Source organism: Chrysoperla carnea, chromosome 5 (genome assembly GCF_905475395.1).
Source record: "Chrysoperla carnea chromosome 5, inChrCarn1.1, whole genome shotgun sequence".
In the NCBI taxonomy this organism is placed as follows: Eukaryota; Metazoa; Arthropoda; class Insecta; order Neuroptera; family Chrysopidae; genus Chrysoperla; species Chrysoperla carnea.
In genome coordinates, this window is record NC_058341.1 from 29,257,042 (window position 1) to 29,276,400 (window position 19,359).

At 30.6% G+C, this 19,359-nt stretch overlaps 1 protein-coding gene across 2 annotated transcripts; it reads left to right on the plus strand.

Annotated features, from left to right (window-relative positions):
* The first annotated feature begins 17,017 nt into the window (after positions 1–17,017).
* LOC123299797 (uncharacterized transmembrane protein DDB_G0289901-like) lies at positions 17,018–19,359 on the plus strand. Of its 2 annotated transcripts, XM_044882156.1 has the most exons (4): positions 17,018–17,131; positions 17,199–17,277; positions 17,422–19,176; positions 19,254–19,359. In XM_044882156.1, the coding sequence occupies exons 1-4, from the start codon at positions 17,039–17,041 to the stop codon at positions 19,256–19,258; spliced, it is 1,932 nt and encodes a 643-aa protein (XP_044738091.1). In that variant the 5' UTR covers positions 17,018–17,038; the 3' UTR covers positions 19,259–19,359. The 2 variants fall into 2 exon arrangements, with proteins under 2 accessions (XP_044738091.1, XP_044738090.1); XM_044882155.1 differs by having other exon boundaries at positions 17,199–19,176.

Genomic DNA, 19,359 nt, shown 5'->3' on the forward strand with positions numbered 1-19,359 from the left:
TTTTTTTGAATATTTCATAATTAAAAATGACTTTGTAACATTCACAAAAAGAATCAATAAAAATATTATTTTATTATTATTAGTATTATTAGATCTCATTACAAGCAAAGCTTAGAAGAAATTACACAGATTTATTTACTTAACACTGGTATTTCCACTCTGCCCCTCGTGCCCCCACACAAGATTCACCGTATCTTTCTTTTTCAACAATTCTTCTTAATTTTGCTAGATCGTTAATTCTCCTTTCTTAACATGTAACTGAACCCTTGTTTGACAACGAATAGGTAACTCACCAAACTCTCGTTTTTAATTGAACATTTTCAATCACTAAATTAAATTGACATTTTAAAATGTATGAAACGTTTTTCCATTTTTTTATTTTTAAATATAAAAATGTTTCCTGTGCTCTAGAAATATTATTCATTCAGCATAACTTGTTTTGAAAGTTCAATTCGAAATGAAAATACATTAGAAGTGAATGTGTTATTTTAAGTATTCATCATTTCTATTTTGCTTACAATTTTAATGTATCAATAGAATAGTCCATTAGCTATTTACACTATTTTCTCTACTTTATGCAGGCAAAGCTCAGATGGGTTAATCAATTTTTCTTTCTGGATCCTGTGCTTTTACCAGAATTAACTTCAATCTTCCATCTTTAATGATAATACAAAACTATTTTATTTTCATAACTTACTTTTTAACCGACTTCAAAACAGGAAGGTTCTCAATTCGACTGTATTTTTTTATGTTTAGACCTCAGAACTTTCGACTGAGTGAACCGAATTTGATGATTATTTATTTGAAAGCTGGTATTTCCCGTGTGGTCCCCATTTCCATTTGGTCCAGTTCTGACATTGGGATCCATGAGAAAACCATATAAGTCTTAAATTTGCATTATGTGCACGACAAATAGCCTCATAACTAATATCACGCGAACCGATTTCGATTATTTTTTTTTAGTGATAAATTAGTTAATGTAGTCAGGTTCAGTAAAAATCACAAAGTAATAAAACATTTAACAAAAAAATCGACTTAAAAAAAAAAACTCTTCCAAAACAAAATAATGCACTAAAAAGTACAAAAATAACGATTATAGCAGCCAAGGAAACAAATTTTTTTGTAAAAAAGTCAGTGTTATACATACATGCAAGTCTAAGATTACAATATAATAAATAAAAGACTAAGAATTGGACGATTTTTACCTTGAAGACCCTTGAAGTTAGGCTTTTCAAATTTAATTTGCGAAAATTATCAACATTGGCTTACTGTGTTGGGACAAAACAATGACCTTATGTGTATACTGGATTTGAGAGTTTTTATCAGTTCTCATGATTCAGACTTAGACTTTAAATGTAGGAATTTATAGCTTATAAGCTAAATAGCTTATAACTAATTCAGGTCTTATAACGCGGCAAATCTGTCTACAAATCGTTTTAATTTTACATTTGTCAATCAACTTAGTGAAGCGGCCATATATGTATCTAAAATTCACATGCTTAAATGGTGAAATCTATAAATAAACTTTAATAAATTATTATGTCTAATTAATTATGGGTGTTGCCTGGTTAATAAAAACAAATAATTTGGTATTCAGTATCAGTTGTCTTCATATATTTTACATTATTACATTATACAATGTAAATGTAGGTACTAAACGGCTTCTAAGAAGACACTATAGAAATTGGTTGTTTTTATGTTAGTACCTCCATATATAGTTTAGATTGGGACTAATACGCTCAACATAAAAAAAACGCTAGGCTTTCTTTAAACTTTTTTTAAAGTTTATATACATAGTGAATTGGTTGTGTATGATATGTATGGATTTTATCATGACAAAACAAATTTTCGGGCTTTCGTCAAAATTTCATGTTTTAATGAGCCCTAATCAGTTTGTTTTTTGAAGTTAAGATATAGTAATCGTAAATAGATTTAGAGTATTCGAAAATGCTTCATGTTTTTATATCTTTTGGCTACATTTTTGAATGAATTGAGTGCCTACTAACTTCTGTTTGAAAGTTTTCAGAACAGATTCATTTGGTACTCGATAACACTCTTTTAGGAGCTTAGGCAGTATTATATGTATAGAAAACACGATGTTTCCAAGCCAAGTTTAGAGGAAAGAAATTTAATCTCTTTTGAACAACTATCAACGAACCAACCATCAGGGTGTTAGCATTTTTACATAAAACTACACGAGTCCCTACTTAAATAGCTAGGCTATTGAGAAATACGATTTCTAACCCCCGAACTAAAAAAAAAGGGTGTTATCAGTTTGACCGCTTTGTGCGTGTCTGTGTGTGTGTCTACCAGTGGCATCGTAGCATCTAAACGGATGAACCGATCCTTTTGGTTTCGTTTGACAGGTAATTAAATGGAGAGTGTTCTTAGCTAGTTTTAAAGTACGCGTTTATGGTTCCGTACCCAAAAAAACTAAAAAATTGGCGATGATTGAAAATCGGTTTAATTTGGAAAAGGCTTTAAGAAAAACAATAATTTAAGGAAGAGTCTTCAAAGATATGTTTCAAATGCGAGTTTAAGGTTCCGTACCCGAAAAATTTGTTGGGGTTCTTTAAATTTTGTAAATTTCACTTGTTGAATTTTGATTTGATTACAAATTAACCGTAAATGTTTATACATAGGGGTCACATAAATGTTCAAACCATAGTTTTTATTTTTATAAAAATAATAAAATGATTGAGCTATTATTATTCATATTGGTTCGTATTAAATGACTGTATAAAATATAACTACATAACATTTTAGCACGTATCTACGTTAAGGACAAGGACATTTTATTTTGTATTAAAAATAAAATGTATTGTTGTTTGTTTCTCACATACAAAATGTTATTTTTGAAAAAGTTATTTTAACATTTTATGTAATGTGATTTTTGATTTAATTTATTGCAATCATTTTTATAGCTTAGACAATGTTAGGAATGGCTCATACTTATGGTATTTTTCTATTATTATGAGGAAAAAATAGATTATTAAAATGATATTGCAGGTTTTTGTTGTGTATTAATCGGGCGATTTGTTAGATCATCGACAATCCTTGGCCTATGTAATGGAAGATCTGTAATTGATTGAGCAAACATTATGTAATGTTATATGGAAGAAGAAGAGGAATCGCGCAGAATGCTTTACCATTTAGCTACAGATGTGTTAAAGCGAAAAGAGTGTATTGTACTTGTGTAATATATATCAAGGTATACTAAGTTTGGACTGAAGTTTGTAACGCTTAAAAATATTGATGCTTCGATCGATAACTCAAAAACGAAAAAATATATTAAGCTGAAACTGTTATAGCGTGCTCAAGACGTAAAAAGTCTAGCTTGTAAATAAGCAACATAGGTTAATTGGGTTTTGGGTCCGTAGGACCCATCTTGTAAATCCTTAGAGATAGAACAATAGTTTAAATACAAAAAATGTTCCTCATAAAAATATAAACAACTTTTGTTAGAAACATTTTTTCGTTCACATCACTGTTTACCCGTAAGAACAAAATTATATAGTCTGTAAATTAATTAATTCAAAATATGGGAATATCAGTCATGTGTGTGTGACATGTATGTTTGGCTATGGCAGATTGGTTATATATCTCTTTTTACTTACATGACGTGAAAAAACAAACAATTCCGTAATCAATACTGTCTATACATGGTATTTCAAGAATTAACTCAATCAATTGTTTGTTTTTATTCGTTTTTTATTTATTTTTTATTTTGAAATGGCACCTGTAAGAAATGTTAACAAATTGTCACCTCATTAATTTTAAGAAACATCTTTAGAGATTGTGTGATACTTAAATATTATTTGCTCATTTGGTTTAAGTCTCTCAAGTCTGTGTTTTGACTCAATAACAGGGCAATAATAATGCACCAAGAATCTTTTATTGCACCAATAGGAAAGTTGTCATAAATTTTTAAAATCCTCTTTTTTATTCAACCGAATAATTCTAAATTTCTTATTCATCCTAGTACGTATCCAACATAATATATTAGTCATTGGAACAGCCCAACATTTAAAGCAATGAATCAAGTAAATAGCAGATCAGTACCTACGTATATGTGCATATTTATTAATTGAGTACCTAGTCTTTGTATTCGATACGATACGTTAAGTTTGATGTATGAATAAAATTAACAGACGACGACAACTGACAAACAATATGCTTGTTTATCAGATAGATTATCATTAGTTTACAACATATGTCTGTAACATCCTTATAGACACGGGATGGCTGTCAAGGTTGGTCATACAATAAGTCCAAACTTATTGAAGCGATTGGGTAGATCACCGCCAATTTTTCATTTTTTTGGGTACGGACAGACAGACAGACACGCACACACACACACACACACACACACACACACACACACATAGCGGTCAAACTTATAACACCCCTTTTTTTAGCTGGGAGTTACAAATAGAACACATGGAACTTATTATTTCGGCGAAGGATAGGTTCTATCGTGTAAGGATTGGCTCAGTGCTGAAAATCGACGAAATACTTAGTGGGGTACTGAGATGTGCGTAATTTTAATCGGTGTTAAACAAAAACTTATCCATTTTCCCAAATATTTGTTTGTGATTATCTTCTCATTTTTAACGGCTTGTTTTATCCCAACTTCCGCGTCAAATAGCTTGAAATCCTAGCATTATATTTTCTTGGCCCAGTGGTAGAATCACAAAAACTACCTTAAATTGATTATACGCTAATAGACCGAATGTAGGATCCCATAGAAAATAGTTCACTCCCACACTGTCACCGTAAATAAGCAGTCAAATTTCATTATAGCTAATAGAAACAAAAAATGGCAGTGATCCTGCCCATACGGAGAACCAACCTAGACAACTTGCCCCTATACTCAATACGTTTATCATTCACTATTACTTCGAAATCAGTAGGAAATTCATGTGAGAGTTAATGTTTTCACAATCAGCATCATTATGCTTAAAGCATGAGTTAATTTATATACACATTATAATTATTAGTAGGTATTATAAGTGTTAGTTTTAAGACTTCATTTTGTGTGAAAATCGGTTAATATTGTTTATCATTGCAAATTATATTGTGTTAAATAATAAATTGTATTACATAAATTCTGATAATCTTCGTAGAGGGCAGAAAAAGCTATTAAAAATGGCAGAGGTAGCAATATTTTTCCAAAATTTTTTAGCGAATTGCCGAAGGAAATGAAGCTATTGCTTTTGTACCGATGAAGGAATTTTGGAAAAATTTTGACCTAATTTGTCCCTTCAAGAGGACACGATCAGGTTTACGAACAATTGTTTCAAACAATGTTTTCACGTTTTTCGATTTTAATGTAGAATTTGACTGGCTTATATATTATTTATAATACTATATATTATTTATAATAAAACCCTTTTCTCAAAAGTATTTCATTCGGGTGCTAGTTCAACTGCTGCTGCCTCGATAAGTACTCAATTCATTTTTAAAAGCAAATATAATGTTGTATTTGTAAAAAAGGTAACCATGTATTTTGTATCACAACAGAAATAACAGTGTTGTGCATGTATAATTTTTAAATGAATTAAACAGTGGCTATACATTGGTATTTTAAAAGCTATTTTCTCATAAATACACACACTAAACAATATTTTTAATACATTCATAATATATTTTAAAATACTGTAGAATACCAAATAAACACAAGCTGTTCATGTTTGAGCGATCCTTATAGTTCATTATGAAAATAACTTTCTGTAACTTATTAGAAATTATTAGAAAAAATTGCTGGGGATATTTTTTATACCCATGTGCCGATTTTCATGACATAATTCACAAGCATACTTTTTTCATTAATTTGGTCTACACTCAAAATTATTAAACATTTTATTAAAATAAAATTTTATTACAAGTTTATTAAAATATTTGAATACATTACAAAACAATATTAAATTATCAATTTGTCCAGTTTTTACATTCCATAGCACTAGTTATAAATTAAAAACATAAGATTATAAATTAAAAACATATAATATATAATATATTGTTGTTGAGCAAGTGATGCTTAAAAATTTGATAATACAGATATCGCTCTTCAATCATCAATACTCTAACTACAGACGTCTCTGTTCATCAAATGATGAATCTTCGATGAACTCATAATTAAATTAAAATATTGTTTGTATATCATCGAAAACCTTGTGATCTGGGAAATTTTTGTGATTTTTGGAAACTTTGTTAATAAAAAAATGTATTTATAAAGTTATATAAGTAACCATATATTTTTCAAGAACATTTTCTTATATTCTATTCCCTACTTAATTTTAAATTTGCGTTTGGAGAGCTAAAAAATCTGAATCAGTTGAGTAGCTAGATCATCCAGAATGACTCAAAATAAATAGAACTCAATTGTATTTTTGTAATGAATAAGAACCAAAATGACTACTGTTTACAGAATAGTATTTATATAGTATATATTGCTCATTCGAGTTCATATTACTAAACCATTACCTACAAATTATAATTTTAAACTGTTTATAACATTTAAACATTTTGTTGTAAATGTAATGTAGGTGTTTTTGAATACATACATCGTATATATAGTATATATGTTTTGTGTTATGTATTTGTTCGAATTTACATAAATTTTCAATATTTAAATCGTATGTAAATTAATGACGACACAAATAAATTTTAACGAGTTAGAAATAATATTTATACATATAATATTGTAGTATCCATAACTTTCTCATTTCTTCCATAATATATCTACATTCTTAATAAACAAATAATAAATTTAATAGGTAATTGTTATAAATGTTGTCTAAGAAGGATCGTAATTGTATGATCCACTGGTAGAGACGTAATTGTTATAAAGGTTGTCTAAGAAGAATCGTCTTTTTCAAAAATCAATAACTGTCAAATTTGTATTTCTGTTCAAAATTTTATATTTAAAAAACTTGAGTTGTGAAAGTTATCAGAAGTTAAAGAAAACAGTGATAATTTAAAGTAAGTACAATGCAATTATTATGTTATGTCATAGTAAATATTCTAATCAAACCAAACGTAAAATACTCACATATTGGGTTGACTACTAAATCAGAACTATGGCTTTTTTAAACTGATACCTCAATTATTTCATAAAATAATAACTAAAAGTAGCTGTAAAATTAAATTCCTTAAAGAATCAAACTAGTATTTGACTTCTTAAATTAATATCTTAAATTTTTGGAAAAATATATTGTAAATAAAAAAAGTAAGCGCTACATTTATAATGTACCAAGATACGAAATCAATACAGTGCCTACCGGGTGCCCCACAACATCTTTCGAATTTTTTTCATTTATCTATGAAGAATTTCCACTGAAGTAGATTATATCAAGGTTTTTTGTATAAAATTAGCGTAGATTTTTGAAACTTATTTGTAATAAGTCAAGTATAACCGACAACGCAAAGAAAATGATAAATTTTCGGTCTATGGGCATGATACTATGTTCAATAGGTTTTTATTATCACAAAGAAAATTCAATTTAAAGTACAAGTACCTATCTTAAAATACTAAACAATAAATTGAAAAACAATTCACTGACTGGTAGTTTCATCAAATTTTTTTTATATGCATTCTCTTAAATTAGTAACAACATATCAACACCAATTTCAATTTCAATTTCACTCCAAAAATATTTTGTGCACGACATTATTCTTACCATTTTTACAAAACAAAATACCCAATATAAATTTTAAATTCACGACCATACCAATCAGAGTGATATCAATAATATACTTTTTTTTACACTCACATTATCTGTTTTTGAACAAGAGTGATAAATTTAATACAATTGATGCAAACTCTATAATATAATGTGGCATAGTAGTCCAAGCTTCCATACCCGTAACAAACATGTTATGAATCCAATTATAATACAAAGTTCAAAACTAATTTTAGTCCTAACGCTTGTTATTTGAAACGCTTAAAACATTGGTGATACGAAATAAATTTTGGTATAGGTGTTGTATAAAATCACTTTTAATTCATATACGTTTGTCCGCCCTTGAAGCTACCTTGAAAGATTGTTGAAAAACATAAAAAATTCTAGAAAATTCTTTTGAAAATTTTATTTTTTTATATATTTATTTTTTTTCGGACTAGGCACTTGTCCACTAGACAATGATCTGGAATGTTATACGCAGTTGGGATCTTCATATGTGTCTTTTATTTTGTATTTACACATTACAAAAGAAATTTTTCGTCAAATACCGACAAGGTATGTAATTTTCAACAAATCTTAGATTAAGTTAACAAAAATTCATGGGTCTAGCACTCTTATCATATTTCTGTCTTGGCACTCTTGGTTAATTTTTTAACGTATTTGTTACTGCTATCGAAACTTGGAATAATGCATCAAATGAACACAGCAAGAGGACGTTCGTTCAATTCAATGTTCAATAATTTTTTCAACACATGGCAGCAAGCGTAAAATATACTCATTAAGAATGCTGATCAGTTATATTATATCTTTGATTGTTTTCCTCTTATATTCCTAATACGTATAAATATTTCTCACCATATTTATCATTATATCGATCGTTTACTTATATTGAATATGTTTTTTTTTTCTGTATTGATTTCAGTTATATTGTAGTAATTTTGTTATCATTGTAAGAGGAGGTATACTAAAACCGCACTCAAATTTTTATCTCTTATTGTTAATGGACGTTAAAAGGGTTATTTATGTCTGGTATAACTTAGAAAATTATATAGAATACTACTAAGAAACTCAATCCGAATCACATCCGTTTTTAGTGTCTGACATTAAATGATTGTTGTAAAAGATGATCATTGATGTTAATTTCTAATTAACATCCAAGCTCATGTTCGTCCCAAAAATAGCTCATGTTCATAAAATATTAAAAGAGAGAGAAAAAGATTTATGCGAAAAAACTACTCTTTATAAAGTAACAAACAAATTTTATTTAGCAAAAATCCTTTAGAAAAACCTTGCTATAGGACAAAACCAAATTTAAATTTTCTATTAAGGATCATATACCAAGCTCTTAGCTACTTCAGATGCATCAAACAATTTGAAAAATTCAAGATAAAATTTTGTCACTGCTCTGTCATTTCATTAAAATTTCTACGTTCAGATACGTAGTTGCCTGAAATAAGTCAAATTCTGAATTGACCCTGAACTTTTTGACTTTGATTTTTTTGATTTAATCTAAGCGTCAGGAATATCTTTCCTATTTTATCATTAACCCCAGAATTAAAAAAAGGGGTGTTATAAGTTTGATAGCTATGTTTGTGTGTCTGTCTGTCTGTGGTATCGTAGGGCCTAAACGGATGAACAGATTTTGATTTTTCTTGTATTTTTCTTGATTTTTCTTTGATTTTTGTTTGAAAGGAAATTTAATGGAGAGTGTTCTAAGCTAGGTTTCAAGTGCGCTTTTTGGGGTTCCGAACCCGAAAAAACTAAAAAAATTGGCGATGATGTTTAGAATCGGCTCAATTTGAAAAAAGCCTTGAGGAAAACGGTAATTTAATGGATAATCTTCATAGATATATTTCAAGTTCGAATTTAGGGTTCCGTCGTACAAAAAATATAATCCTATCAATTATTTCTTTATGAACATTGTTATCCATAATTTGAAAAGATTTATAGGATCTTTAAGTAAGAAAATCCAATAGGTCTCGACGACGCTCGAGCTACTACACGTTAAGCATCCTGGGCTCCCCTACCATAAGATTAACAAATTTAAAATAATTTTTCACTTTAAAAAGATTTTATTTTCACTTATTTATTGCGGTTAATGTATGTAACCGTTTAAGTACATGAGGAGTGATATTGTATTAAATTGGATTTCATTTGTTAGGTATGTAAACATTACCAAATTATATTTAAAATTAAGAAACGTGTACATTATTTGAATACTAAATTGTTAGGTATACATACATACATAAGTACCAAGTGTCTGTAGGTTTTTTAAAAATATATAAATTTGGTGCGTAACAGAGTATGTCTGTTCTTATCAGTTTGTTAAACTTAATTTTTATTAACAAAAAAATAATAATAATATTTTCAAAAAAGGATAATTATTTGCTTTATTTCGCTTGTAAAGTGTGCGATGCACAAATTGGTTTCCTAATTCTTGCTACACAATTTTAATTATTTAAGTATTATATAAAACATATAAGACTCTAAATTGAGTAAATTGAATCATACTAATAAGTTGTCTAATGAAGTAAAGTTATTCCATTTTTAAGCATTGAGTCTCCTGATCCTGATCTCGATATATATTATTAATTAAACATACAGGACATGTCATATTTGAGAATATATAACAATAATTCGGCAATTTTGTTCCTTGAATTCTGAAGTATTTCCTAAAATTTCGATTATATACTGGCTATGCTTGCCTCTATACATAATTGAACGGGTTGTTTAAATCATTCTAACCAATCCGAACCAATTGCTATCTCTATATATTTTATATGTTTGCCTATGAATATTTGTTTGGTTGTTACGCTTTCACGCAAAAACTACCGAATGAATTTAAATGAAACTGTAGAACATTATAGCTCATACATCAGAATGACACATGAGCTTTAATTTATGAAGATATATTTAAAAAAAAAATTAAATTTGACATGACATTTTACTGCTCCATCTATGATCATCATTTTGAACCATAAATTAGAGATTTCTGTAAAAACTTAAAATAATAGAATAAATTTAAATAAATTCATGACCATCTTTACTTTTAAAGCGGGGAAAATCTTGCACTTTTACTTAAAGTATTTTACTTGAATTTTTTCTGAATTTTTCTACACGACTAAAGGTACGTATACAATTTTTTTAAATGTGAATCATCATTTGAAGTGGGTAAGTAATTTCAATGTGATGTTTATTTGAATTTGTATGCATGCATTAGCGTAACTGAACATTATTAAATGCAGGTGTTTAATATTGTAAAAAGGTTGTTGACAGTTTTAATATTCACAATTACGTGATACACCTACAATAGAATTAAAACACTTTAACGTCATTACAATTCGTCATCAATATTGATTTATTTTCATGGGCTTACCAAATTCCGCAGAATATTTCAAATTTGTGGTCAGTAAAAAAATCCAAATTCCTAATATTAACAATAAAAATTCAAGTTTATTTTGTTACTTTTGTGGAGCCGTGCTAACACATAACTTTTTTGTATTCATCTTCTCATATTTATATTCCATTAATATTTAATTAAGTTATATAAACTCATCTCTTGATATCGTTGTTGGTGTCATTGTTACATAAAAAAGTGTAATTAGTATTTTTTGGATGAATGCCATGAAATATAATAAATCTTCAATTCTTTTCCTCATCATATTCCTTAGAACACTTTCTCTATCATTTATATAAAGTAAGTATATATACTTATCTCTGCTGGGTTTATATGTTTATCTTCAGAGGAATCTATTTGCTAACTGCCTTAGACAGTATTATACATGGTAGTACTTCGTAGTTTTTTAGTGACCCGGCAGGAAAAAAGCAGAATGAGATACTAATTTTGGTTTCTTATAATTTTTTTTACAATATTAGGAATTTGAAATTACGGTCAGTAAAAGAAAATTTATGGAATTTACTACTCTTTTTAAAAGAGAACCTATATCATAAACGTTGATATATCGAAGAGAAATAAAATTAACAAAAACTAGATTTGAAGAAAAAATTTTGTAATTCTTAAAATAAGTTTTTGTCAGTAATATTTTAAGACGTATTAAAAATTAAAATTCTAAAACTGTTTTATGAAAATATTATTTAATCAAATAAATATTATAAATTTATTAAAATATTAATTAGTTAGTATAAAGTTAATAATCACAATTAAAATATGTCATATAAAACTCATAAATTATTAAAAATAAATTTAATAATAATTTAATTTAAATAAAAATAAAATTCTATAATATACTATACTAGTTTTAGTTTTTTATTGATATGTTCATTAATTTTTAAAGGTATTTTATTTTTATACCATGTATATATGAAATATACAAAGTATCCGTCCCAAAGTTCAGTCCCAAGTTTGTAACGCTTAAAAATATTGATGCTACGAACAAAATTTTGGTTTCGGTGTTCATAAAATCACCTAATTAGCCCATTTACGGTTGTCTGTCCGTCTGTCCGTCATATCAAGCTGAAATTTTTATAGCGTACTCAGGTCCTAAAAAGTGAGGTCGAGTTCGTAAATGAGCTATAAATAATTGAGACTTGGGTAGAACCAATCTTGTAAACCGTCAGAGATAGAACAAAAATTTAAATATAAGAAATGTTCCTTATAAAAAAATAAACATTTTGTTTGAAACATTTTTTTGTAAACATCACTGTTTACCCACGAGGACGTTTATTAGGTGCAAATTTTATAGTATGTATTAATATGGAAATATCAGTTACATCTGTGTGGCTATTTAAAAGTGGATATCTTCTCTTATTTACGTGACGTCCAAAAACAAACGATTGCAATCAACACTGTCTATACATGCCATTTCAACAATTAACTCAGTCAATTGTTTGTTTTCACTTGTATGTTTAATATATTCAAATGAACATATAGGGCATAATAAAATTTGACTAACTCGTACCTTTTGAACCATCGTCTTTCAATTGACAGGAAGAAAAATGGGCACATCTTACCCATTTTACATACTCAATAAAATTTTATGTCCATTTGTTGCAGACTTATCATACCGTTTCTTTTCTTATCTTGCCAAATTTTTAGTTTTCTATAAAATTTTACTATTATTTGTTCTCCGCGCCGAAATAAACCCGCCCAACCTGCAATAGACTCGTATTAAAGCTCCCTTATTTAGCTCGTAAGAAGATAAACAGTTGAACAGGTACCTACTCCATTTTTATTATCTGTTTCTGCATACCACGAGTTGGAATTTTTATCGCACTGAAGTCATATTTGATAAAGGAACGAGCTTAAGTTTTGTGTTACATTAGTATGAGGGAGAGAACCATCCTTTTCATACTCTCCATAACTATTTATGACTGTTTGAAGTGTGAATTTGGGATAAATTATTCTGCCAACGATAAACCCAAGACTGGATAGGTAAAAAACGCTGAACTTTTCCTTTTCCCAACTAGGTATCCATGTAATTTTCATATAACTGCGATAATGAACATAGTTTCAAAATGGTCCTTTTTTTCCAAATAATTTGGTTTTTTGAAAGTTTTGTACTATTCTTTAATATATTTATCTCAAATCGATCTTCAATTCTTATCTGCAGACGATATCAAACAACTGTAAACGCAACCAATAAACACAAAATCAATACAATCAATAACCCAACAACAACAATAATATTGTAACGAATCTCGTATCCACATGTAATATGTATTTTTATTATATGTTGAACAAGTCACCAAATAAAAAATTTAAATTAAGTGCACACACATACACGGACTCGCACAGAAAAGAAATAAAAATATATACAAAAAAAATCTCATTTACACCCCAACTGAACAATTACAACGTATAAAGAGCGTATGTCAAGAGTTGTTAATATGCAAATTTATTGTATCTGTTCAACCAAACCCACGGAATTGTATTTACAGAGGTGTATTTTTTTATTTATAATTGAGTGTGTGGCGAAAAAAAATGATGATTTACACATCTTTAATTTGCTATGAATTTTGAAAATTAATGGTGTGAATAACTTGCTAGTGGATATGCAAGTTTTTTGATTGTTAACAAAATGTTTTTCCCTCAATAGTAGGTATCTTTTATACCAGGTAGCACAGGTCGATAGCCTTGTGTTTCTTCCCTTAAATGTCTCCAAAAAAAAAAATAGTCAGCCATATGTACTGTCGACGGATGTGAAAACTTTAAACACTGGAATAACCGTGTTATTTTTTTAAATTAATTTTAGTATAAATTATTGCTTAACTTAAGTGATCGGGCGAGAAACATTGTTTTCAATATGGTATATTATGTGGAGCATGACGAAGACGCGAGCTCCAATTTGTATTCACTCAAAAAGTGCTAGACTAGCTAAAGAAGTTTTCACTTCAAAAAATTAAAGTCACAATTTCAATATTTTACGTTTGTCTGAGATTGCTATTTACATCAATATAAAGAAAACAATTGTAAATCAGTCAGTTGCGTTGTACTAGATTTGGATTAGACAAATTCCCGAATGCTTTTAAAATTCCAGATAAATTTTCCATTGACTCAAGCCAAAAAAGCCAAGTTTTCACGATATAGGTACTCAGTTTCCAACTTTTTTAAATTTATAATAAATTTTATCTACTTGAAATTTGTATAGACCTGTAAAAAACAGAATAGCTGACAGTGACAAATTGCAGTTTTTCAGCCCCGAAAACATCTGCATTCAGAGACTATCTCAAATTTACAAAACGGATACCCAAAGTGGGTTAAAGTAATTTCAATCTTTGTGTTATTTTTCAGAAAGTACCACAAATAATTGAAAAACAGAATATCTGACAAACTTCATTCAGAAACTATCGAAAGATGATTCGGAAAACAAGATTTTTTGTGAAAATGTTTTAAGTATAAAATGAATTAATTTTACCTATAATTTTCTTTATTTTTGATTTGTATGGATTTTAATCGTTATTCAGATAAAAAAGTGTCCGACACGAAATTGCGAGTTTTTTTATAGGAAATAACTCAATTTCAAATTTTCATCTAATTGAAGATATTTGAGTAGTCTTTATTTTATTTCAGACACCAAATTTCCATTTTACATAGTCATTACTATGTGGCGAATATGGAGATTAAAAAACATTTTCGATTAAATTACTAATTGCTCACCTGCACATGATAATCCTTTCACACTTCGTGCCATGTAATGATGAGTGTTTTTCTCTGTGGGATTCCATTTTTTTTTTACGTTTGACCATCATTTCATTTTTTCTAACTTGTTGAATACCTTTGATAAAGTGTAAGTGTATAAAAAAAATACTTGGTAATATAACAAGAGATTTATTGTTTTTTAGAATGCATGAAAAATGTTAATTTCTTCTTCAACCAATGATGATGATGAAGATTGAAACGAATTTTATTATTTATTTTAAATTTTAATACTTACCCCCTCGTTATATGTGTAGATTGTACATAGTTTTGATAAACCCCCTGTCGAGTAATCGTGTTTTGAGCGCAGCATGAACATGTTCGTACAACGAACATTATACTACTGTCCATTTGAATTAATAAGTAAACGCTATTTTTAGTAATTCGTTTAATTAGGATGCCGTACACTATACAAGGTGGACCATTTTAATTTATTTACTTACTCGTTTTGTAGAATTTAATGGGGGACATCATGTGCTGACATCAGATTGAATTTAGTTCTCCAGGCTGCTTTAATAAAAATTAAGTTAAGTAATAGAATAACATTTTAAATTAGAAAGTTGATCCTCATTAAATACTATAACTTTACTTAGAAAATTCTTTTAGACAAAATCATATGAAAATTAAGGTCAAATAACCTTGAAATTATAATTTCAGTTCATATTCACGGACCTCGGACGAATGTCCTCTATTACTAAGATAACTTTTGGCTAAAGCATTTTTCTGTAGCTAGCGTTTTCTCTTTCGATTATATGCAATATTGACATATTTCGAAGTCGTATTTCTTCCGAAAGCTATCGATTTTCGAAAAAATATTTTTAATAAAAAATGAAGATTAATGAGGAATAATAACTTTCTTATTTAAAGTGTTCTATCTCTAACCATTTAGAATCTGAATTGACTGTTAAATAAACTTGTAGAACTAGGATCAATCTGATGTCAGAGCATGATGTCCCCGATCAAACTCTACAACTTTTGTTCAAGTTATTTTTTCATTAGTTAACTGCAAAAATGAGCTATTAGCCATAATATATTAAAATTTTCCATCCTGTTAAAACAACCGTTTACGACATCTAAATAAACTAAATGCCCTTAAGATATTTATATCAACTAATATTTCTCACTTTAGTTTTCTCATTTTGAGTTTTAAAACTAAGGTTACAACGTAAGATTTGTTATTTTATTTTGATCTTTTTTAGTACCGGAATTGAATTGTTGAATAAATTTTGTTTTCCGTATTTACTCAGTGTGGCACAAAATCCTTAAATATATTTTGTGTGCAAATGTAAAAACTAACTACGAAGCTTTAATATTTGTTTGTGGCATGTTTAACCATCTTTTTTAAATTATCATTTGATACGCATATGTGTCGGGTGCTTGTTTCTTTGAGTTTAATTGAGTTTTAACGCCCGTTGTTAAACGACAAAAAAGGTTGTAAATATAATTTATTTAAGTTAATCAGTTAAAGAATATTAATAAATATTTACAACAGAAAAATAAACTCCTTCGATTTGTTTCGAATAATTGAAATTTTTGAACAATTCGAATAATAAGAACAATTAAACAAATAGTATTGGGGTAGAAATTTGGTAAACATTTGACAAAATCAAAGAACAAGCTGTTGGTTGTTAAAAATTACTTTCCGTTGTTATTTCATATTTAGTACTTTTACCTTACCTAAGGGGTGGGTGGTGAACAAAGTACAAAATTTTGAATATTTTCAAAATAAAGGATTTATTATTGTCCCACAAATTTAATTAACAATTATGATAATTTACATTTGAAAAATAATATTTGTGCAATTTGATTCCTTATTTTCAAAATTTTTAATGCATTACGTTTAATTAATTAGTGTTTTTCAATAGTTTTAATTTGACAATCACTATTACATTTACATGTAAAGAATTGCAAATTAGTCATAACAGCCTCCTTTATCGCCAAAATTTTTCACTGGAAGCGCTGGCATCGATTTTATTGTCCCAACCATTACTACGCACACAACGATTTAAAAAATTAAAAAAAAACCCTAAAAACGTGAGAAAGTTTTATAGACTTATCTTTAAAAATAATAATCGTTAAGTCATGTTGAAATAATTAATTTTATATTTTAATTTTCACGAGTTTTGATATATAAAAGACAATTGTATCAAACAAGTGAACATCAGTTTATCTGTCAACAATTTTTGTAAAAATCAAAATGAATTCTAAATTTGTGGTTATTGTATTAGCCGCCGTGGCTATACAATTGTTAACTAATAATATTTGGAGTAATGTGAACGCACATCCAACGGTAAATTTGTTTTCATTTAATTGAAATATATATATCTTTAATATATTATGACAACTTATCATTTCAGAACTGTGATAACTCTGGAGGTTCATCTGGATCATCAGCTTCCGGATCAGCAGCTGCTTCAGGCTCTGGTGCAGCTTCGGGCTCTGGAGCAGCTTCAGGCTCTGGAGCAGCTTCAGGCTCTGGAGCAGCTTCAGGCTCAGGAGCAGCTTCAGGCTCTGGAGCAGCTTCAGGCTCTGGAGCAGCTTCAGGCTCTGGAGCAGCTTCAGGTTCAGGAGCAGCTTCAGGTTCAGGAGCAGCTTCGGGCTCTGGAGCAGCTTCAGGCTCTGGAGCAGCTTCAGGCTCTGGTGCAGCTTCAAGCTCTGGAGCAGCTTCCGGTTCGGGCGCTGCATCAGGCTCTGGCTCAGCTTCTGGATCTGGTGCAGCCTCAGGCTCCTCATCCGGTTCGGGATCATCCTCAGGTTCAGGATGTGGATCGGGCTCTGGGTCCGCATCTGGTTCTTCAGGAGGATCATCTGCCAGTGCCTCTAAAGGTTCAGCAGGTGCATCGTCTAATGGTTCAGTTGCTGGAGCCTCTAAGGGATCTGCTGGTGCATCATCAGGAGGATCTTCTGCTTCTGCTTCTAAAGGTTCAGCAGGAGCATCGTCAGGTAGTTCAACGGCAGCAGCTAGTAAGGGATCAGCAGGTGCTTCATCTAAGGGTTCATCTGCATCTGCTACAAAAGGATCGGCTGGTGCTTCATCTTGTGGTTCCACGGCTAGTGCTAGTAAAGGAGCGGCTGGTGCTTCATCCAATGGCTCATCTGCATCTGCTTCCAAAGGATCAGCGGGTGCTTCATCAGGTGGTTCTACAGCTGGTGCTAGTAAAGGATCAGCAGGTGCTTCATCTAATGGTTCATCTGCAACTGCTACAAAAGGCTCAGCAGGTGCATCATCTGGTAACTCGACGGCTGTAGCTAGTAAGGGATCAGCAGGTGCTTCATCAAATGGCTCCTCTGCTAGTGCCTCAAAAGGCTCAGCTGGGGCCTCCTCCCAAGGTTCGAGTGCATCTGCAACAAAAGGTTCTGCTGGTGCAACATCCAACGGATCTTCGGCTGTTGCTAGCAAGGGATCGGCTGGAGCTGCTTCTGGCAATTCTACTGCTTCTGCAACGAAAGGATCTAGCAGTGCTTCATCAAATGGGTCATCGGCCGGTGCCACTAAAGATGGAGCTGGTGCAGCCTCAAATGGATCAACTGCAGTTGCTTCAAAAGGATCAGCAGGAGCGGCATCTGGCAATTCAACTGCTTCGGCAAGCAAAGGCTCCGCAGGTGCTTCTTCCAATGGATCTTCTGCAACAGCAACTAAAGGATCTGCCGGTGCAACATCAAATGGATCTTCAGCTGTAGCTAGCAAAGGATCGGCTGGAGCCTCATCCGGAAACTCTACTGCCTCTGCATCGAAAGGATCTGCTGGTGCTTCATCAAATGGCTCTTCAGCATCAGCTTCCAAAGGATCAGCAGGTGCAACATCTGCTGGATCTTCAGCTGTGGCTAGCAAAGGATCGGCAGGAGCTTCATCTGGAAATTCAACTGCCAGTGCATCAAAAGGATCTGCTGGTGCATCATCAAATGGATCCTCTGCTACTGCTTCGAAGGGATCGGCAGGTGCATCGTCAGGAAGTTCGTCTGCATCTGCTTCCAAAGGATCAGCAGGTGCAACATCTGCTGGATCTTCAGCTGTGGCTAGCAAAGGATCGGCTGGAGCTTCATCTGGTAATTCAACTGCCTCTGCATCCAAAGGATCAGCTGGTGCATCATCAAATGGATCATCAGCTTCGGCTTCTAAAGGATCAGCAGGTGCAACATCTGCTGGATCTTCGGCAGCTGCATCAAAGGGATCTGCCTCTGCTTCATCAGACGGTTCTTCGGCCGCTTGTGATTCAGGAGAATCTGATGCTGTTGATAAAGCCAATCTTGCTGCCATTGCTAATATTGCAGCTGCGGCGGGTAAGCCATCGGGTAAATCAGCTCCATCATGCGACGATTATTACGATTATGAATGTTAGTATTGTTAAAATTAAGTACTATTTTAAATGCTATTTATGAATAATAAAACATTTTATTTATTTGTTTTCTAGGTTAACAAAATTACGTTAATTTGACTACCATTGCACAAGTGTACCATGTTATTTGATATAAAAATACTATTATTTTTGCACCTCAATAAAAAATTTATTTAATGAA